Source organism: Loa loa (genome assembly GCF_000183805.2).
Source record: "Loa loa unplaced genomic scaffold supercont3.17, whole genome shotgun sequence".
NCBI classification, from domain to species: Eukaryota; Metazoa; Nematoda; class Chromadorea; order Rhabditida; family Onchocercidae; genus Loa; species Loa loa.
The window spans coordinates 1-22,047 of record NW_018108197.1 but is presented as its reverse complement, the minus strand read 5'-3'; the positions used below and the strand labels follow the sequence as shown (position 1 = coordinate 22,047).

Sequence of the window (22,047 nt, the reverse complement as noted above, 5' to 3'; positions counted from 1 at the left end):
TGTTGATGAAAGTTGACCTAAAGGAGTAGTATGTTTATGATGGCACATAACTTTAGATAAAACAAATGAATCAAACTAAGGTTGATTTACTTATATTCATTAAAATGGAAAACAATACCTTAAAGTTTTACCTCATTAATACCAAACAAAGTCCATCCGATCGCTCACCTCCAGTTCCATTTTTAATTTAATGAGATTCTTGAAATTTGGATGTATGTACTCCAAGAAAAGGTACGAAAATCTGCGCTTTACTCGGTGTGTACATCGATTTGCTCTTTTAACAAAACCTGCACGAATGACGGGTTAGCATATATATATATACATGAGTATGAGTGTCTATGCGTGTGTGTGTGTGTGTGTATGTGTGTGTGTGTATGTGTGCATGTGTGTGTGTATGTGTGTGTGTGTGTGTGTGTGTGTCATATGGATGAGATCGCTTGTGTCAGGTTCTATTCGTTATCTACGCATTGGTGATTATTTGGGCCTAAAAATGCGCTTTTAATTGTAAGGGACGATATAATATTATATGTGTTGAATTGGTAATTTTTCCAGTCATTTGCTAATACTCACATCTAAACATCATTTTCATTTCTTTTCTTTTAAAACACTTTCTTCTTTCAATTTCCATAAAATGAAGCAAAGACTATACAGATGGACATAATCATGTATTAGTAAACTATTCATGAGTTTCAAATAATTTATCAAACACAAGACAAATTTTATTTGTTGAAATTGCACGAAGAAACTTACTACAGCAGTTAGGGTACCGACTTGTACAATTATAATTTATTGAAATTGGCAATTAAATTTTTTTTGTATTTTATCGAAGTTAATTTAAAAATACAAATATTCTTAGATGCAAAAACAGCCATGAGTGGAATGTATCATTGAAATATATTTCGACATACTTGAAACATATGCCAGATAACAGACTGTTATCCGACAATCTTAATAATCCCATAACCGATGATTTATTCTAAGGTCATAATGACTTAAACAAAGTTACAAGACAAGGATAACTGTATTATAAAAAGAAAAGTAACTGTTTAACAACATCATGAGATCAGTGAGTATTGAGACTCAACGACGTTGAAAAAGCTTTGGAAAAGAATGTGAAATGTTTTGCAAAAAAAAATAGTCAAAGGTTTGATCTTAATGGTAATAACTTGTATGAATATTTCCTTGTCTTTCGCCAGCAACGATTAGTCATATTTACCCTTCGGTAATAGATTCGAGTGGTTATTGAATTGTAATGATTTTACAGACACACATTTTAATTAGGTTTATCCAAACTGTTCACTTAACAAGTCTTCTCATTTCAATCCTCCTAACCTTTAAATAATGCTTTAAAAATGTTTTTTAAAATAGCTTGCTAATTTTATCAAAAAAAAAACACCTCTATCAAAAAAAATTCCAACATTTTTTTATTCCATTTCATGAGAAACAGTAAACCTTATAGAGGTACCACTTCAACGTTGACTTAAAAAGATGAAAAGCTTAAAATGATAGTATTTTGTTACACATTTTAGTATTCTAGTTTAATGTAAATACTTAAAAATTTCTTGAAATATTAACGCTTTGTTTTTTTAATCTTACCTAAAAAGATGTCAATTGCAAATTTCCTTTTAATTCTGAGAGAGAATAATTTCACTGCTGCATGCATTTTCTTCGGATGATTTCATGCAGAAATGCATGCAACTAATCGTTTTAGGAAATTCAATATCCTAATAAAGACAATGCAATTTTATATATGTTTGGCATATTTGCTCTTGCAAGTTTGGCCAATGCAATGTCTTCAAATACTTTTTGAATTTTATATTTCTAAGTTCTTCTCTTTTTAAATTATAAGAAATGATTTAATCAATGAATTATAGTAATGCGTTGTCAAAAAAGTCTTTTTAAGTATTTTTCAAGAATACATCACAACTGTCAGTAATTGATAATCATTAATTTGCATTTGGACTTCCACTCGAAATATTTTCAACGAATTTTAGCAAATCTATAGTCCTATCTAATCATTAATTATTCCCATACATTTATGTAATAAGTTGAAGACATCATATCAAGGCATTATGGCATAAAAATTATCAGAGGGGAAATGATTCACTTTCTGAATATAAACAGATGAAAGAAATGTTTTTGGTCTTTTTAAAATTTCATTTATCATCGATAGATGTATGACTTGAAAGCTTTAAACAGGTCGCTAAGGAGCACTGGTCATCATATTTAGAGTTGATATTGACGACGGTTGTTTTTATAATGGAATGCATTTATCACTGAGTGGAATGATACAATGCTTGCAGGAATAGCGATCAGTGAGCAGTGGAAACTGCACTACTGTTATTCCATGCACGCTAATGCTTCATTAAAACTTAACTTTCATATGGCATAGTTCCCTCTTCCCTCATGGGTTATCCATACTGCATTTCATTTTAATGAGTTCATCGTTGATATAGAAATTTAATTGTGACCTTCAATGAGAACATTCACAAAAATGTCTCACTTCATTTCATTTCATTCTAATTAAGTCAAGGTGGTCAGTTGTGAATGCAGACCACTGTGGGTCACAATGTGCTTGGGATCATATTTCCCAAAGAATCTATTTTGTTGCTAATTTACATTAATTCAGGGATTATCAATTGTATTTCTTCCTTTTCTCAGTTCAAAGTCACTTTAACCACTTATCTTAAGTAATATCTGTCATTTATTTAAGAGTAAAATAAATAGGATAGTTAGTGTTTAAATTTTAATATGAAGTATGAAAAGTAACTTTATGTTTGCACAAATAGCAAGAACAGAATAAAAGTTTTTGTTTTGAGCAAAATAAGCTAACATCCGACTGGGATGTATTTGCGTTTTTGCATCGTTTATAGTAACGAATGCGAGAATGACTGCAGAATGACATTGGTGCCAAAGAGCTATGGGATTTTGAGTGGAAAATGATAATTTAGGGAGAATATTTCTCTATTAATTCTTATTTTCTGTTGTTAAGAAAAACGGTACTAATTAAAATCAAATCATACAACATTGTGAAGAAAAAAAACTTAGATTTTGATACTAAATTATATTTTGGAAGCTTTTGAACAACATTATGATTTAAATAAACACATGCACTGAGATCGTTTGATTTTAAAATTGAAATGGAATCAAAACGAATCCAATAAATTGATCATATCATAAATCAAAAAACGATGGAAAGAAACAATAAGGCAAATAAGTCAAATAACATTGAAAGAACTAAAATAGTCCTAATAAAAGGGAAATATTGAAATTTGACGCTAGCTATCTTCGATGCTAGATAATCTCGTGAATACAAATTCAGGCATGAAATTTTGAGATTTAAATTTGAACTTGAAGTTTTATTGCATATAATTTTTTCCTTCTGTCTAGTTAAACAACAGATTCCAAATGGTGCATCCTTACATCATCGATGAAGTTTAGGCAACTCGGATGACCTCTGGAGTGCAAGCAACTTTGATGGCAGCTGCGGCTGCTTCATCTCGCAAAATGCCGTCTTCAGTTCACACGCAAAGTGATGGCTCATCTGCCGCAAGTATCTACGCACACAATTATCAGAAACAATCATTCAGCTCAGTATATTCTGTGCGACAAGGTAACAATGGTACCACAATCAATACTAGTTGTACATCGTACACTGATGGCATTCAAATGCAGACAATGTAAGTGATATTTCTCATTCGAACATTATTTGGGAAGTTACTGATGAAGTATGAAGGCTAGGAGTGATAATCAGGTGGTAATTCAGTTCATAAGTGTGATGCATATGTTATCACTTGTTAGTGCTCTTCAATATTCTGTCCAAGATTTAATCTTTCCAATCTGTGAGAATTGCCTGGAACGATCACTTTTGTAAGACTAGAAAGAGGTCGATATTATTTTCATCGATCACTTCAAAACACAATAAGAAGTTTATGGTATTTCAATATTCCATAGCTAGATATGCTATGTAAAAAGTTCTATTATATACCCAACTTTTCCACCTGACAAAAGCCGCCCCGTTTTAATAATCATAGAAAGCTTAGCTTACAAACATTTTCTAAGTGATCGTCCTTACAATGGTTCAAAGCATCTTTATTGTGGGATCCAAATTGTGTAAGGATAATATTTAGTCATTTGTTCTATCATTTTCGTGTATATTTCGGCAAAAAAAGAAAAAAAAGGAAAATTTTGGTGGTAGAGGCGATCATTCATAATAATACACCTTACTTGATAGGAAAATAATATTCAAGTATTCAAGTACTGGAATGAAACTTTCTTTGACATTTTAATATTTAACTTCTCTGACTGTCCCATCAAACTATCGCACTTATTATCAATTGACGCTTATTAATGCAACTTTTTCTTGCTTAACAGTTGACCATGGACTTTGCGCCTCTGTAAATTGTTGTTAGCATTTGAAAAGCTAACATGAAAGAGTAAGCTTCATGAAAGAGTTTGTGACTTAGCTGAATTGCATGTACGTGTTGCATGAAGTTGGCATTCTTTGGGTCTACATTTTACTTTTGAAGGAAAGTTTTTTGGGAAGAAATGTTTAATATTTTGAGCGTTATATGGTAAAGTTTACACATTTTCTACAGTACTTTCGTAAGAAGAGTTAGTTATCTTTTCTGTCATTCAACTATGTTCAGCAATCTAGAAGAAGTCGACAGTGCTAATTGTCAATTAACATCCAACTGATTTTGAAATTCATTGGATTCTCGAAGGTCAACACTGGTCAGTATTCGTATAACAATTATGAATCAACGCTTATTCATACTGCCCTCCCATACCTGAATTGCTTGTATCTGAAGTTGAGAAACAATTGAAGGTTTAAAATTTTTACATTGACAATACCTCAACCTTTAGTTTATCATTTAATTTCGTTTCTGAGCATAAAAAAATTAGTTCTAAATGCAGCTATCTTTGTATCAAACAGTTGAACAATGGGTACAAAGTTTGTATTGCCAATATCAATTAGTTAATAACTGGCTTTTCGTTTTCTGACTAAAATCATCGTTAAAATTCTTCTTTCCTGCAAAGTTATGCTTTATCTATTTATTACTCCATTACTTTTTCCGGTTCCGGAAGTGAAATTTTCACTTGTTTTGACCAAGTAATGCAATATTTTCTCTTCATCGATTTTTCCTACTTATTTTTAAGAACTAAACTCGCGAAAATTTTATTGGTATTCTTTTACTAGTCCAAACAGTAAGGGAGTCAAAGATTAAATAAGAAATTTTTTAACCGAGATTTGGTAAACCCTTGATAAGAGTTTATTATTAAAAATATAGTGAAATACGATAGGAGAGACTTGTTTTCAAAATAAGAAAAGAAGTCTTGTCTTTTGCTCACAGTACGTATGCAATCTTTCTTGTGTGACAGTTCCGAGAACTTACACAGTCTTAGAGACTAACTTCACGTTTCAATGGCGTGTAATGTACGATTTGAATATTAAATTTTCTGATCACTTATTTTTTCATGACATTTGTCGGTGTTTTAAGTTGAGAAATTCTTTTTTATAATATAACCTTTCCGTCATATTTTCAAGCTTATCAATGAAAATTTTTATTTTAAATGCGAGCAATTAAGCATGAAATGCTATTGATATGATTATCGTGTTTGTTACGCGTGGCAATTTGAGCAGCAAAAAGGTATACTGTCGCTATACAAAACTCAGAATTGGCCTCAATCGTAGCTGATGATTGTAGGCTTGGTTACTTTTGTTTCCTATAGAAATACGAGTGAATTAATTTCGATTCTTTGTAATCTCTTGGTCAGTTATTAGGAAGTCAGTTGAAGATTTCTTCGGAAACAGTATGGCTCTTTTCGTTATGCAAATATACTATGTTCCATAAATACAAAGAAGAACTTTTGTTATCACAGGCATTTTCACTTCTGCTATAAAACACGCTGTTTATTCAAAATTTTTTAAGTTGAAAAAATTACAACTCGCGAGGATGGGTTCCGAGATGATGAGGAGAAGGAAAAAAAGTCAAAATAGGAACATCCCTCCAAACACCCCTTGATCTTTTTGATTGTTAAATTTTTCTTTCTTATTTCACAATCCTCAAATAGCGAAAAATAGCTCGTCTTTCTTAACACTAAAGTGTTTATGCTAATATATCATTCTTCTTATAATACCAAAAAATTTGTATTTTCCAGGATTTTTCAGTTTTCTGAATTTCTGTTCGTTAAAATTAAGCAAATCTTACTAGTCGAAGGATCCCATTCTGACAAAAAAACAAATGTATACAAATTTCGGAATCTGTAAGGCTCTTCTGTGATTAAATTCTTGCTGGAAATATAATTCTGTCAGACGGCTATCTCTTTATGTCTTAGAAAATCAGATTCACTTATTAGTTGGTGAAATTATTCGACTTCATAACAAGTACAGGAGAACTTCCTGGTTCCAACATCCACTACTTTTTTCTATTCAAGCTCTTATTCAACTTTGATTGCGTCACTGTTCTCCTGTGTCATTTCGCTCTCGTCGTTTAATTTTTTAGCGTGGAAATTTTGCTGTGAAATAAGCTGTAAGTGATAAATGGTGCCGCAATTTGATCGATGCCAATTGAACTGATAAGAGAATTAGCTAAAATCAACACTTCCTTTCAAGTCAATGATGATAACCTGATAATATAGTGATCCATAAATAGGAACAATTAGCATAAAAGTGATATCGTTTCCGGTACTATCGGTAATCCAAAAGCTTTAATGTCGAATATTTCGGAAAGGCTCTGAAAAAAATCGAGACACGCCCAAGTGCAAAATGTTTTTTAGCTTATGCTTGAGGACTTCACCAGTTTGCATATAATAAAGCTGCTTGAGAATGTGTTGAATCAATGCTACTGTCATCATCATTGATAGGTTGGATAACAGCGCCAGTCAGTTCTGCACTCGAATGATTTTCCCAATCAAAATTTCTACATTCCCAATCAAAATTTCTCATCCATCATAATTTTCTATGATATGTTTAAGAAGCAGTGTCCTCGATTGACTTAATTAATATTAGCAAGTAGTATTTTAAGAGTTACTGCTGTTGATTTTTGAACTTTGATTTGCTCAGAAACGTGGATCACATCATCTGGCAGAAAGCCGATGTTTAATTTTACTCTCTAGATGAACCCAAACCTATCCCAAATCCTTCATCTTCCTTGCAGGATTTCAATCTGACTTCTTCGCTATGACCAGCTCTGGCATTAGAGAAAAACGCTAAATAACAGGAAATTTTGAAGTGAGATAAATAGATCATATTGATGTATTCAATGCCGAAGTTGGAGAAAGTGTTCAAATGCACAACACTGAAATCCAACTATATCTGTCGACCAAATGTTAGTATCATGGCTAACATGTCAGTGAGGGTAGCATTCTAATAATGGAAGACACTTGATGAACAGGAACATTCCGGATCGTACTTTTTTTGGTTATTCCTATCATTTATATGGACACAAGATATTGCCAGTTAAAGCAATAGACAAGATTCTCCTACTGCTTTCATTGTGTTCCGGATGAATCCATATCTTTAACAATTATTCTTGGAAACGAATTCCGGGTCGTAATTTGCAAATTCACGATTTTGAAAAAATGCTTGATAATGTCATGAATTGGCTACTGAATTCTATTTAATCTGTTCTATGCATTATCGATCACGTTCACCGATTGTTTCTCGGCGACCACCGAGCAATTTACAGGATATTACTGAAATAAGGTATGGAAAATTAAAACTTTCTGAAAATGATAGCATCAGCACCAGGAATTTGTATGCTGAGATAAAAATGGATGAAAGTGGATTTTCATGTTTTCAATGTTTTGACCTTTGACAAAGATATCTTTAAAGATGCTAGCACTTTTACCGAAATCATTAGGACTTCTATTACAACGCCAGCGAAGGGATCTATGGTGAAATTTCCAAAATTTAGTGAATTCAGAGTAAAAAATGTAAGTATTACTTGGAAAACCAATGATTCATTAATCTTCTCTTAGAGAAAATTTTCAAAATAATTTGGATTACAATTCTATTTTAACTTATTTTTCAAACTGACGAATTGCCGAAGTGTGAAATCTAAATAATTTGCCTTTCAAAGCAAGTATGAGAATTTGGGATTTCTGAGTTCCTCAAAGGTTTTCCAAATGTTTTTTGAGATGGAAATATAAGTTTCTCTGTTGGCTACAATAGTAGTTGCAAATTTATCTATTCCAATGTTTCCCACCGTTATGCAGATACTTCCTGTGAGTATGTATGTAAAACATAGTAACTGCAAATTAATTATCTTTTGTAATGAAGCAATAAATATTGGTAGTAGCCTTATATTTGGTTTGTGATAAAAGATGAAATAATTCAATCCTGACATCCACTTCTCCATTCCTCACAAATTCCCTCTGTTTATTAACTGATCTGGAAAAAAGATTTGAGCTAAATGAAATAGTGGGTAAGAATCTTTTTTCTTTATTTTTATCAAAACACATATACGTTCTTCAGTGTTATCAAAAACCGTTAGTTACATCATTGTCATTCATTATCATAATCTCAGTTTCCACCTTTTGGCTTATGTTTTTGGCCTGAAGGGAAATGTTTGGTCAGTTATATAAGTACAACACATTTCTCCGCTTCTTTTGATTAGTCTTTACTATCAGTTACTGAGTTGAACAAATAAAATAGTATATGCTGGTCTATTCAGTTCCAGAAGGTTTCAAACTGCAGATATTTTTAGAATTAGTCAAAAGTGAGATCCAAATCAAAATCAAGTATGAAGTATGTGGGGGAGAAATTTCTTCATGGATTGCAATCATTATCCATAAAAAATAAAACTTAAGACGTGAATATCATTAAAACTTGATTTTTGTTACAGAATGATTTTTTAAGATCCATGTGTTATATTATTTCTCTTACCACTTTTGAAATGAATTTAAAGGTGTTATTTCACATATTTAGTTGGGAAAAGTTTCAGTTAATTTCACTTCAAAGATTTTGTTTGGATCTTTATTGAAATTTTATGTAAAGTATTTTGCAAAACTCAGGAGGTGGAAAATTGCCAGAAGTTCAGAAAAATTGAGAATTTTGTGATAGCAACTATTTCTATTGAAACTAATGTATTTCTAAATTTTTACTTGATGATTAAGAGTTCTTAATGGAGTCACAAATTCTTGATAACTTCCAAAGATTATTAATGATATCAGTACTTTTGAATAAGCATGATGATTCAAACGGAAATATTATCATTGCTGGTTTGCTTCGAAAATGAGTTTAAAGATAAAATTATTCTCGGTGTGAAGACTTCTCATTTCATGTATTGATTTAGATAGTCTGAATGCAGTATTCATATGTCTGATTAAGACATTTAATGGGAAAGAAGCATTTAAAAAGTGAGGACAGATATGCATATCAGTGAAATATCATATTGTATATGATATTATGCGCAATATAAATTGTTCAACTATTTTGATATATTGAATGAATTTTTTATTCTCTTCTCCATCATTCACAAAGTAGTTGAAACATTATTATATAGTTCAGTTTTATTGTCACTGTTATCGCAATATAATATGAATTATTGAAGTAACTCAAATAGCATATGACACTGTCAATTAGTAACAGAATATGTAAGACTGTAAATTCCATCGGGAACTCAAAAACTTTTTTGGTAAGCTTTTGTTTTCTGAGCCAAATAGAAAATGTATTGGCTTTATTAAAGTTTAAAAAATGTTCCAATGTCATTCTTCAAATATCTTTATCTCTTCTTCTTTTTTTGGATAAAGAAAAGAATAGAAAAAAAAATCTGACGGCTTGTTGACGTCTAATCAAATGAGGCCCATTGAAAGCTGCGTTTTTGGAGATGAAGATACATTTCCCTTGTGAAGTATTTTTATCAATGAAAAATTGCGCTCTTCATCGGGGGTCTTTCCTTATGAAGTCATATAGCATTTGAGATTGATGGTTTAGTCAGATGATGTCCTCCATCTTCCTTTCTTATTCTATTGATGTGGATGTCTCAAGTTAATCATAATTTTTTGAACATTAAACAATCCGAAAAAAAATCCCACATAAAATCCCGCAACAATGAAAAGTTTTGAAATATCATGAAATGAGTAACAGAATTCCTATATTCTCCAATTATTCTGTGTTTTTATTAATCTCAAACCTGAAAAAAAGATTTAAACAAATTGTGCTATTAAAATTCAAATTAACTGTACTGAAATAAAGTGTGGATTACAGGTGAATGGCATTGTCAAAAAATAAAAAATAAATTGTGCAATTAGAATTTGAAAGAGTTCAACAGTGAGCTGTTTTGTTCGGAATTTTTTTAAAAATATTTAATTATAATTTATTTACTGAAGTGTTTCAATCAATGAATTGTAACTTTCACAAAGTTAAATTAATTTAATTTTCTTTTTTAAATATTGGCGGATTTAGTGATAAATTATAGTAATCTGATTATATTTCCGAATTCTCTTCAGAAATATTTCGCAATCAAAATGTTTGGAATAAGATAAACTAAATTAAGGTTAAATTAATATTAACTAAGCTTGAGCTTAAACAGTTAAAAGAAACATCGTTCAAGCAATGTGATTTCATACCTTTTTTCGGTATTCCTCTCAAAAGTTTTTTATGACATTTAATACGCATTAATTGTTGGATTCTTTGTTTAATTAAATCATTTACATAGAGAGCTTTCTGAGAAGCTGAATGAAAGTCAAATAAGTTAACAAATATAATTCTTTCTGGAGTTCTAAAAATTTTTTTCTAAAAAAAATCAGTTATGGTTATTGTTAACTTAACTGTAGTTCACAATCAAAAATGAATGTAACGAAGGTAACGCGAATCATTCACAGTATATTAGTTCTAAAGGCAATTAATTCATATTGGTTTTTAAACTTGGCAATAGCCATTATTTACTTCCTTTCGGATAGCACGTTTCCAGATGGTTACATTTTCTGCAAGTATTAATTGATGAGGATTTGAATATTCAAGTATTTAAGGTATTCAAGGATTTGGGATTACCTGATTACAGAATTTTCAGTTGTAGACTGCTTCAACCTACTCTTTCTGAACTTTTTTATCTTCTCTTTTACCATCAGTTTAGAGCAATTTTCATCTTTTGAATTTTGAGGCTTAGCTTTCGTTTAAAGACTTATAGGCTTCAGTTTTCCACAGTTTTCAATTGCTTTAAACTCATAATCATTGCATTTACGAATCAAACAAAAATTGTCAAGACCAGTACCATTAGTCCAATCTTGCCAAAAAGGAAAATTCGTGATAGTGTCAATCAATAATACTAAGGTTTGTGCCAATTGATCAGATTCCACTAAGGGAAGATTCGAGTCCTGTAAAAAAGTGTGTAGCATTATATTTTCTTTCAAGTGGTTAAGTAATATTTTATAGCTGGCAAATAATTCCATGTATTGTTTGTTGAACAATTTGTTAGTCATCCCACAATAAAGAATATGAGTACTATGGTAGGCCTAAGTTAAATTTTTAAAATGATAGATTATTGATGGGCAAATGACAATATCTTAAAAAGATAAACTTGCTTTTCATAATTAGCTGTCACCAATAATATTTGGAAAAACAGTTGTATATTCCGGCGATTTTGTTGTATCGTATTTTTTTTGCTAAATTTAATTTTATTTTATTTTATCGGCACAAAATAGTATTTGAGCAATAGGTGTGCTTGTTTTTCAATATAACTTTTCTTTTCAACATAACCTTTCAGAATTCCCAAATTCTTATTCTGAATAAGTCCATCTTTCGAATGGACGATACATATGGCGGTAGAAGAAAAGTTTGTTTTATGATAGCTAAGAGCGAATATAGCTATTTCATATCAGAAACTTTGAGTTAATTGTTTACGACACATATTTTTTCATTCATCATAAAGCTTATCACAATAGTTAGTATTAAATGATTTAGATATAAGAGTGTGCATAATCATTAGATAATCCATAGCATACAACAAGTACATTTTCACAAGTTTAGGAACAGGTATGACTTTAAAAATTTACTGTGTCGAAGAATTACTCAATTTCAAGTAGAAGCAATGAATTCACATCATTTTCATTTTACCTACTGTCTTTCATTCCAAAATTTCCCTTCTTTCTGGTTAAAATCTTCTAACCACCATAAGTTCCAATGTTTGCAATGTTCAAGACAATATCCCATAATTCGTTCGCTTAAATGAAAAGTTTGGTGGTTTCAGGAAGTGTCTTAGTAGTTGACAGAAAGTGATTATGATAGATTTCATGAAAAGTCCTTCCTAAGTCCAAAGGCCAGCCTTTGAACACGGATCTTGCGTTCTTGTTTACACATCAATCCTATGGATTAGGTTGTCCTTTATGTTGAAAAATAGTAAAGGATGAAGCTTTTTAGATGGCTAAGTCAGAAAAAGGTTTGGATCAGATGCTAGCCTACCAAGGCTTGTCTCATGGGAGATTTATGCAAAAGCTGCAAAAAATCGACCACTTTTCGGTTTCGTTATGTGTTTTCAGTCGACTTTATAGTGTAACATATTATTTGCAGAAATGAGCTTCGAAAATATAACAAAAAACTTGAATTTCAATGTGACAGTACACTATAATCTGAAGAACTGTGAAAGAAGATATTTCAGGCAATCGAAAAAGCCTAAGACTAATTCATCCCAATTTCTCTCATTGTATGCCTTGTCCATCGAATTACAACTGAATGCATCACTGTAACAAAGCATTGATAGCAGTTGAGTACCGATTAAATTTAAATTCCCATTCCTGGAATACTTGCAAAATTTATCCTGTTTGCGACAATTTTAAACTGCTTCAGGAAGTAAGTATAGTAACTTTTTTAAATACTCTAAAGAAAGTATTAGTGTTATGTAAAGTCGAAGGAAATGTCATAGTGCATCTCATTGGATTTGATGTAATTTGATTCATGTCATTGTAATTTGAAAGACTTTTCGTCCTAACTTTTCTTTGTAACTATCTTGTCACTCTTTGCTATGATCAGATGGAAGAGAAAGAAAGACAGGGAGATGAACAAATAATGGAACGAATTTTATTTGAAAAAAATTATTGCACAACTCAGTAAAAATAGAGTGATAATTAAAATATAAATAGTTGAAATTCATTTTACAGCACAACCGAATAAATCTCACAAATCTCATATTTCACTTAAATGATTTTGATTAAGGATATTTACTTACTATTTAAAATATATGATGTTAGTGTTATGCGACTCATTAGCATATTGGACTAGTAATTCATAAAGGAAATAATTAGGTGAGGAAGTAAAAAAGAAGTTGGACGAAAAATATACAAGGCTTTTGTGGAGTAGAGAATGAAATATTTTAATTAAGAGACAAAATGATGGTGTGGATTAATCACAGAGCTACACAGAGCTTTGAATCTATTCAAAGTAGAAAGAGATAAGGATATAATAAGTTGAGAATCAGAATGAACTTTTCATAGTGAATTGAAATTGCTTTTTGCCGATTGTTTTTTTATTCAATAAATATCACATATATTTTGTGAAGCAATACTTTATTTCAGTATGCATCCTCAAGTGTAAGGTAACTCTATTTCTACTTATAAAATTAATTTCGGATAAAAGACATTGATAAAATCTCGGGGAAAAACAGCAAACATAAAAGAAATTTTACAATGACCTTCAATGTAATACGACGCAACTTTTCCCCAATGCAAATAATGCACTTAAAAAACAATTTGAAAATAAAAGGCTAATATGATGTTTGCTTACGCGCAAAAGTGTAGAAATTGAATAAGGTTGTTCAGTAAACAGATAATTTAATTTTCTGACAGAGATTCGACGAATTTATCTGTATGAGAAAGAGGAACTATGGCTAATTTTATTCACTCCCCATATTTTCTCTTCTTATCACTTTCTTTTAATTTCTTCTTCGTCTTATCACTTACAGAAGTAATGAGAGACTGACGTTATCATTTGTGGAATTGATGGGGTTAGATAGTTAGACAGTAATATTCACTAATTTGTTAGGATTGCAAATAGTGACGAAAACTGCCATAAATTCTATTGCATTTGTCACAGGCAAGTGCGGGCCGGTTTTTAATGTATCAAATTTTTGATGCTGTCAAAAAATGATTGCATATCAAGTACCACTTATTACTTTAAAGATTTCTCAATATTCCAAGAAGCCAATTACGGAATTTCCCAGACTGTTGGCTTAGGGAATTTTTACAGAATATTTCCCTGTCGACTAACATGGATTGTTGTTGTTTTGATCTTCTTAAAAACAGATGAAATTAGGGATAGTGGCAGGACGAAAAACCCAATGGTTGTTTCACATTGCTTACTAAATTGACCAGCTTTGAACTGTTGTTTGTTTTCAGTTGAAACTAATATCTGATGAACTGTGCACATAATTGTAAGCGGATATATAGTAGATAATCTAAGAGGAGAGGGACAAATGACAGACCTCCTCATATGAGAAATCGCTTATTATGAAAAATGCAAATTTGAGAACCGCTCTGGATTGTGATAAAAATGTAATCAGTTACTTTCCGTTAAGACCAGTTACTGTTAATAAAGCTTCTGAGGGATGTTAATAAAGAATCGGTAATTTGAACTGCAACCAAAATTAAACTTTAATAATAGCTGTTTCTTTTCATTACAACAGTGTTTAGATATTTTATTACCGTAAAATTTTATTTTAATCGGAGGAGTATAAGAGAACGAAGATATGTATACATATAGTTCAGGAAAGTCTCATTCATGATTTTGAACTTTTTTTTTGAAAGCTTAAAGCTGAAAAAAAATTCAGAGAATTCTCATTTACAGTGCCGAGCGTTTGAATTATTTCATAGGACAACAGGATGGAGAAGGCAAAATTTTTGAGCAGATTGGTGAAAAGAAGACAACTGATTTTGGTATCAAAACACAAAAAGATCAGATACGACAGGTTCTCATTCTTTCCTAGTCCTACTTCAAATGAACCTTTGAAGAAAGGACTATAAAGCTAACTTCTTAACTATTTAATTGACAGATTGCAAATATAAATTTAATTAATTATATTGCAGAGAATACGCATAGTATTGCCACATATCGGCCTTGTCCTCCTTTCAACAGCTTACACAATTCTCGGTGCTGCTATCTTTCATCATGTTGGTTTACCCTTTCAATCCTCTTCAATAAAACTTTTCATTACCCGTTAATAATCTTTATATCTCAAGACAATCATGATATTATTAAATGTTATCATCAGTTTGAAATGCCACATGAAGTATATATTCGTAACGAAACTGCTCGTCGAATTGAAGCTTTAAAACAAAAAATTATCGACAATTTATGGATGCTAGTACATGTGAGAAACAGTACTGGAGAGGTGACATTTGAAACCTGGTCTAAAACAGCACATCTTGGGTTCGTTCCTTTCTCCTTTTTATGTTGAAAAGTTAAAACGTAACTTGAGAGTCAAAAATAGCTTCATATTGTCAAAACCAGTTTTTTAGAAGCTTTAGCAATTGAATAAAACCGAGCACTTCATTTTAATGATTGTTGCAAAGAATTTTTGTGGCAATAACGTAAAAAAGGATAAGTTAAAGATTTTAAAAGTCTACAAGTTTTGGATCTTATAGATTTACTTTCCAATTCAACAGACAGTAATTTTGGAAAACAGCTATTGGAGGAAATGCACTTGAAGCCATAGTATCACTAGAGTAAAACAATGAGAATTTCGCCCTTTATAATAAAGAACTGCTTGAATGGATTACTCAAATAACAAACTAGTTTTCAAACCAAAACTATTGACGGAAATGTACCTGAAGCCATGTTGTGTGAGAGTAATATATGAATATTAAATTCTTCTATTTTTGTTAGATTGATAACTAGAACACAAAAAAATTTCAAGTAAAAAAAGACTTCTGGGACTTAAATTTTCTTACAGTTAATCTTTGCATTTTACCTCTCCATATTGGGTATCTAATTGATTGAAGAGATGATTGGAACTTTGTATCGAAGTTTATTCTAATTTTAAAATTCAAGTGAATAGTTGCAGTATTAATGATGTAATTCGTGATGTGTTTATTGATTACACGAAAAATTACATGACACCCGACGACATAATCAAAGGTGCTGGACCGGTGAAATGGTCATTCGGTTCTAGTGTATTTTTTTCATGGACGGCTATTACAACCATTGGTAAAAGTTAATTAAATTGTTCCGTTTGTGTTTTCGTGTACATTTATACTTGTTCCGTTCTATTTCTGGAAATGATTGTGAAATATGTTTCCCTGTAATCAACATTAAAACATCAAAGCAAACGACAGGTTAATATTTCAAAACACACACGGAACGAAATAGAAGTAACCATTGAAATTTCGCATCCGTTTTATCTGAAAATTTTTTGTTATCTTGTTTTGGAAACACAAATTGGTGTAAAAACAAAATTTCATGGATTGCTTTTTTTTTTCCTCCTTAGGGTTTGAAAATTTGAAGGTTGAGTGAATACAGTTTTAGCCGAGGTGATATAATTTTTTCCACTTGCAAGATTTTTGGTTTGCTTATTTGCTGGTCGTTCCAATTTAATGACAACTTAGGAATTGATTATGCTTTCACCATTCCCAGTTTTGATATCGGACATTCTATCTGCACTTTTAGTTTTGAAATGAATTGTGATTAGAATTCAGGTTATGGACATATAGTACCGAGAACCAATGAAGGCCGGATAGCGTGTCTTATGTATGCACTGTTAGGTATTCCGTTAATACTTGTCACCATTGCTGATATCGGACGATTTCTCTCGGGTATTGAAAACTTTTCATTCTATCGTTTTTACCCAATCCAAATGTTACTGCGAAACTATGCCCAATTATTACATTATTATTTCGGTCATTGGATGTTGCAAAAAGAAATTTAGATCCAAATCCTCAATAAATCTAGCAAAATTTCAAGATAAAAGTCTTTTAGAGACAAAAACTTTTGTAATTTTATTTTCTTGTCTCAATTTTAACAGAATTTCATTCCATGTTCTTCACTGATCTTTTCTTTCTTCTAAAAGCATCGAAATTCAGACTTATGTTCAGTTTTTCTATATGTCATTAGTGGATGAAAAAGATCGAGAAATAAATGATTTGAACAAACGAAATTAATGTGTATACACAATCCTGAAATTTGCAGCTGGCATAGTTAGGATTCATTACATGATGAGGTTGATACGTATGGAATTATTCCGAAAATTCGCACAGTTTTTCATGTATTGTTGCAAATGTATTCCCTTTATTAGGTAAAATCATTTTTAATGAACTCTTTTCTTTGTAAGATACTAATTTTTGAATGTTTGAGATTAAGAATGTGAATTATAATAACCTGAAACGCTAACTGTAGAATAAGTCATCGATTAGAAATTGATTTGCAAAAGAACTGGATTTAATTGTTTAAATCTATTCAATTAATGACTCCTTGTAAAATCCAGCAATATTTGTTTCTACTTTCTGTTCGTTTCTTTTTTCATTAGAATGGAAGAAAAACAGCCGAAGATAACTTCTGCCAACGATGTTACAAATATTAGAAGATTAAGAAGACGACGACAAAATCATGTCGATACCATTTCCGAAGCAGGCACATTTGAGGGTATGCCATTTTGACTTGCTATTCATAGTTGATTTTGGTAGGTCATGCTTAGATCATTCGATAGAACAACTTCTGTTGTGAACAAATGCATTTTTGATTTTTAACTCATGATAATTGACCATTATTTATTAGTTAAAATGGGAGATAGAATTTAAATATGCAATAAAAGTTTGCTGAAACAAAGGATTGTATATAGATGAATCGATTGAAGAGAGGACAAAATTGAAATGGATTACTTTTATTGAGAGAAAATTATTAGTGTATGCATGTGAAATCTTAACTTGTTGTGTGATTTGCAGAAATAATTATAATTAATTGCTCATTTCAAAAATATCAGCTGATAGGGAAAAGTTTCGTTAGCATGAATGAATGAAAGTTTAAATGAATTTTCCAGATATATCAGAAATTCATACACAAGAAAGCGAGAAAACACTTTCTCAAGATACACATGCAAGAGCAGATGAATTGGAGGATTATGAGTTACATCATGATAGGCGCATTTCAGTGTTGTTTGTACTCATCATTGTGATAGGTTACCTTTTTGGTTAAAAATTTTCAAACTTTTTATGTCAATCAAGTTTGACTTCTACTTAAGGTAATAAAAGAAACAAATTCGAAAGTTTTTTCTCACACATCAAAAAATTACAGGTTATACTGCTGGTGGTGCATGTCTTATGCAACTTTGGGAAAACTGGACATTCATGGAATCCTTTTACTTTTGTTTTGTTACCGTAACAACTATTGGTTTGTATATTTTTGTGAAACTGCTCTCTTATAAATTTAAAATGCGAGTAGTGCTTGTACGTCTCAGATATGCAATGGTAAATTGATCAACGACCGGAAGCCAATAAAAATTACATCCAGTGTAATTCCAGAGAAGCAATTCTCGATTAGAGATTCATAATACTTTTGAAAAAGGAGGTTACAGGTTTTGGAGATATCCTACCTCAAAATGACTTTTGAAAAAGGTGGTTACAGGTTTTGGAGATATCGTACCTCAAAATGCGGACTTTCTGCCAGCAACGCTCATGTATATCATTATTGGCCTTATTATCACAACGATGTGTATTGGTACGCTTTTCTCTGATTTCATCCTCAATGGATTCCATTGTTTTTAGGAAATTGGAAATTATAGCATTTTAGAAAGCATTCAATGAACAAATTGTAGATTTGGTGGGAAGCGAGTACATTCGTGACATTCATTTTTATGGTCGAAGTTTGGGGCGCAGTTTTATGACGATTGGCGGTAAAGTCGTACATCTTGGGGAAGTTAGTTTTTCCCGCAGTTTTTTATTTTCTCCCTAGCATTCATTTATTTGTCATTAAAATTTTCAAGAAATCCATTTGATGAATAGATTTAAATGATTTTGATCAAATTGGTTCGGTTTTTTTTCACTGTAATTATAATCGCTTAATTAAATTAGTAATATTGTCATATGGCTTATATCAGATGGTGTACTTTGTTGTACTACCGTATTACATTGTAAGCTTAAGCAATATTTCCCCTCAAATTAAATTAAATTTCTAGGAGTTTTGATTTATTGCTGTTTGGCTGCACTTTAGCGCATCTAATCATAACCGATTGATGACAATGAAACATTTTGAAAAACCAAAATGCTATAACCCTTCGGAGTGAAATCATTTATTTGAATATCCGATTCCGAAAATGAGACTTTGTGAATATGAAAAGGAGAAATGGAGCCTGAAATAAGATTAGCTGTCCACAAACAGCTGTTTTTAGGTGTTTGGTTATGTAGCGTTTCTTCAAAAGAAATATGGCCTTACTGCGGAACAGATCAATAAGCTAGCTCAATTGCCAGAAGAATATTTACTTGAATGCTTAATTAATGGCAGGCAACCTGATTTAAATTGGATTGGTACTTTTTTTTTCTGAAAGTTTGTTTGAAGGAAAAGTAGACAATAAATAGATAATCATCCGAATTGTTTTTATTTTGCTAAAATTTAATTTACTAATTACGTTATGCCAAAAATAGCACTTTTTTTATTTTCTCATATATATGGCTGTATTGGACCAAAATGTACGTGAAAATAATAAGCGTGGCGTATTTGTCACAGCTGTTATATTTTTTCCCACGACATTTCAACTTTGTCAACTCTCGACAATTTCAACCATGAATTGCTATCAGAGTACTTTCAGATGGACGCCCTTACATACCACCTGATATTTACTATTTCAAATGGATTGAGCATCCACGTACGCTCTCGTTTGTATCGGAACGTGTGTTAGCAAGTATGGAATCACTGGATTTGAATACGAGTAAGTGTAGTACAGCGAGAACATTAACGCCACGTGAGTATTACCAAAGAATTTTGCTGCAATACTGCAAGCAGATGCAACCTGGTGATCAACAACAACAACAGCAATCACTTGTTGCTCAAGTATAAGATCCATGAAAATTGAAATAAGTGAATAAGCAAAAGCAAAGCCTAGGTCTGATTTTTGATAAATTTTGTTAGTTAAAGACCTATGAAATTTATAGATTTTAGAATTGTTGAAAATATGTGCATTCATATACATTTAAAAAATTTGAATATGCATGCAGAATGATAATTGTGCAACTGTTGATAGGTTTTCTCATCCGAATATTCCCATTGGCATATTGCTCGCTCTACTATTTGTAATTTATTTGGAAATAAAATTTTTGAAATACAATGCAATCATTTTTGATCAATTCCTACTTGCGTTTAAGAAATTCTGAACGTGATCACATCGTTATCGATTGTTTTTGATAGTCAGTTCTGTTGTTGATGACACTAAAATTTGTCGACAAACATTTTGTTTAGAGTTATTATTTATAAGTTTGATTAATAATGGGGGAACGATTAGACATTAATTTGACACTTTGTGCTTCAATTTTACTGCAATTCTCATGCATCATTTGCCTTATGTATGTATATGAAGGCATTTCCATGTTCATTTGTATGTCTTACTCGTTTTCTTTATAAGTTTTCATTGAAATGAAATTATTTCTGCTGTGATACATGTATTTGTGATTGGTTTGATAGTGAAAGAAGAAGTAATTTTCTCTGTATTTAGAACCATCGCATTAAAAATTGCCTTAGTTTTTTTTTTTCTTTTTCATTAAATCGTAAACTCAAAATATGAAAGAATAAAAGATGTCATCGAGTCTTGTGGTTGAATCGAACCAAAAAAAAAACACCATTTGCAAAAATGAATGTCTTGAAACGGAAAGTGCAAAGTTCAAATGAAGGATTATTAAAGACGATCACAAATTCACAGTAAGATGCAGATCTTCTATCTTAATTTTTATTTATAAGCTTGAAAGGGCCTCTTCCCTGACAATATCTTTTGATGAAATTCTATTAAAAATGTCTCAAACTTGAATAGTAACGTAAAATTACTGTCAAATATGAATAAGGAATTTGAATTTAGAGGATTCTTGTTCGATCCATAGTATTTTCTCGTCTTCTCTACGACAAATAATTATTGGAAAGGATTTTTCCTGAAATTTAAACTAGAATTTTAAACGAAAAGATCAGGAAGTGAGGAGTTGCCTGGGTTGACATTGCGTAGCAACTATGACTGCTCTCCCTCGCAACCGTTGTTTTGCAATACATCTAGTAAGAAAAGAAGTGGAATAAAAGGTACTCGTACTGCTTCTATCTCGTTGTTAATTCCTCATAATTTAAGCTTTGTACTTGTTCTTATCCTTGGAAAAACCATAGTTACTTGATTGAATTAACTATTCTACATTTGTTTTAATAATTCTTATAAGGAATATAACGAAAATTTTGCATGTCAAACAGTACTTTGTACTGAATGGTTCGTGTTGAGTGCTCAAACTAAATATTCAAAAATTGCAATTTGGCACGTTCTTTCTGCTTAGCCAAATGCAATTCTATTCATGAAATTCATTCATGTTTATCATTTCTTATGGTTCCACTCTGTTTTCACTATTGTTAGAAAAACCGTTGAAGGCGGGGTGTCGGAAAAACCGAGAGAATTTATCATACATTAAATGCTTAGAACATTTCTAATGATTCATCACTGCATTATTCACCAAATCACATTCCTCAAAATTACCTCCCATACGTTTCTTTGTTATCTTTGTCTGACGGAAATACACATTTTTACCGTTTCCTTTGTATCTAAAGGAATACCCTCTAACGTTTTATGTAAACCACTCCTACTTCTTTATATATATATGTCCCTTTTTTGTAAGAGGGTTTGGTCTGGACTAGTGCTCTACTATATTTTTATAACAGCCTTTGACTCACGGGCAAGCGATTTCTACTCGTTATTCTTCAATAATCCTTCTGATTAACCCTGTATTATATCAATAAAGCGGTAAATTTACTCTGCGTCCTCACAACGTATATTCGACGTCTTCACAAGGTAAGCCTTAATTAAAGTTCTGCTTGATCTTAACTCAAGGCTAAACCTTCCAAATCTAAACGACTCGATAAAGGAAAGGAATAATTTTTTCACAACA

The 22,047-nt window shown here is 31.4% G+C and overlaps 5 protein-coding genes across 5 annotated transcripts; 3 read left to right on the top strand and 2 right to left on the bottom strand.

Annotated features, from left to right (window-relative positions):
- Positions 1-3,450: 3,450 nt before the first annotated feature.
- Positions 3,451-3,684, top strand: LOAG_03561 (hypothetical protein; the record flags this gene model as incomplete). Its single annotated transcript, XM_003139098.2, has 1 exon — positions 3,451-3,684. The coding sequence occupies one exon, from the start codon at positions 3,451-3,453 to the stop codon at positions 3,682-3,684; it is 234 nt and encodes a 77-aa protein (XP_003139146.2).
- Positions 3,685-6,441: 2,757 nt separating this feature from the next.
- On the bottom strand, positions 6,442-6,949 carry LOAG_03560 (hypothetical protein; the record flags this gene model as incomplete). Its single annotated transcript, XM_003139097.1, has 3 exons — positions 6,442-6,576; positions 6,631-6,709; positions 6,801-6,949. The coding sequence occupies 3 exons, from the start codon at positions 6,947-6,949 to the stop codon at positions 6,442-6,444; spliced, it is 363 nt and encodes a 120-aa protein (XP_003139145.1).
- A 4,172-nt stretch (positions 6,950-11,121) lies between these two features.
- On the bottom strand, positions 11,122-12,157 carry LOAG_03559 (hypothetical protein; the record flags this gene model as incomplete). The annotated part of the gene is made up of 3 exons (XM_003139096.1): positions 11,122-11,322; positions 11,526-11,610; positions 12,066-12,157. 3 exons carry the CDS (start codon positions 12,155-12,157, stop codon positions 11,122-11,124), a joined length of 378 nt encoding a protein of 125 aa, XP_003139144.1.
- A 2,386-nt stretch (positions 12,158-14,543) lies between these two features.
- On the top strand, positions 14,544-16,859 carry LOAG_16750 (hypothetical protein; the record flags this gene model as incomplete). Its single annotated transcript, XM_020449404.1, has 6 exons — positions 14,544-14,560; positions 14,783-14,903; positions 15,022-15,105; positions 15,207-15,364; positions 15,999-16,141; positions 16,630-16,859. The coding sequence occupies 6 exons, from the start codon at positions 14,544-14,546 to the stop codon at positions 16,857-16,859; spliced, it is 753 nt and encodes a 250-aa protein (XP_020307060.1).
- A 598-nt stretch (positions 16,860-17,457) lies between these two features.
- On the top strand, positions 17,458-19,978 carry LOAG_16749 (hypothetical protein; the record flags this gene model as incomplete). The annotated part of the gene is made up of 7 exons (XM_020449403.1): positions 17,458-17,572; positions 17,967-18,104; positions 18,221-18,316; positions 18,551-18,643; positions 18,741-18,841; positions 19,314-19,449; positions 19,731-19,978. The coding sequence occupies 7 exons, from the start codon at positions 17,458-17,460 to the stop codon at positions 19,976-19,978; spliced, it is 927 nt and encodes a 308-aa protein (XP_020307059.1).
- Positions 19,979-22,047: the final 2,069 nt, after the last annotated feature.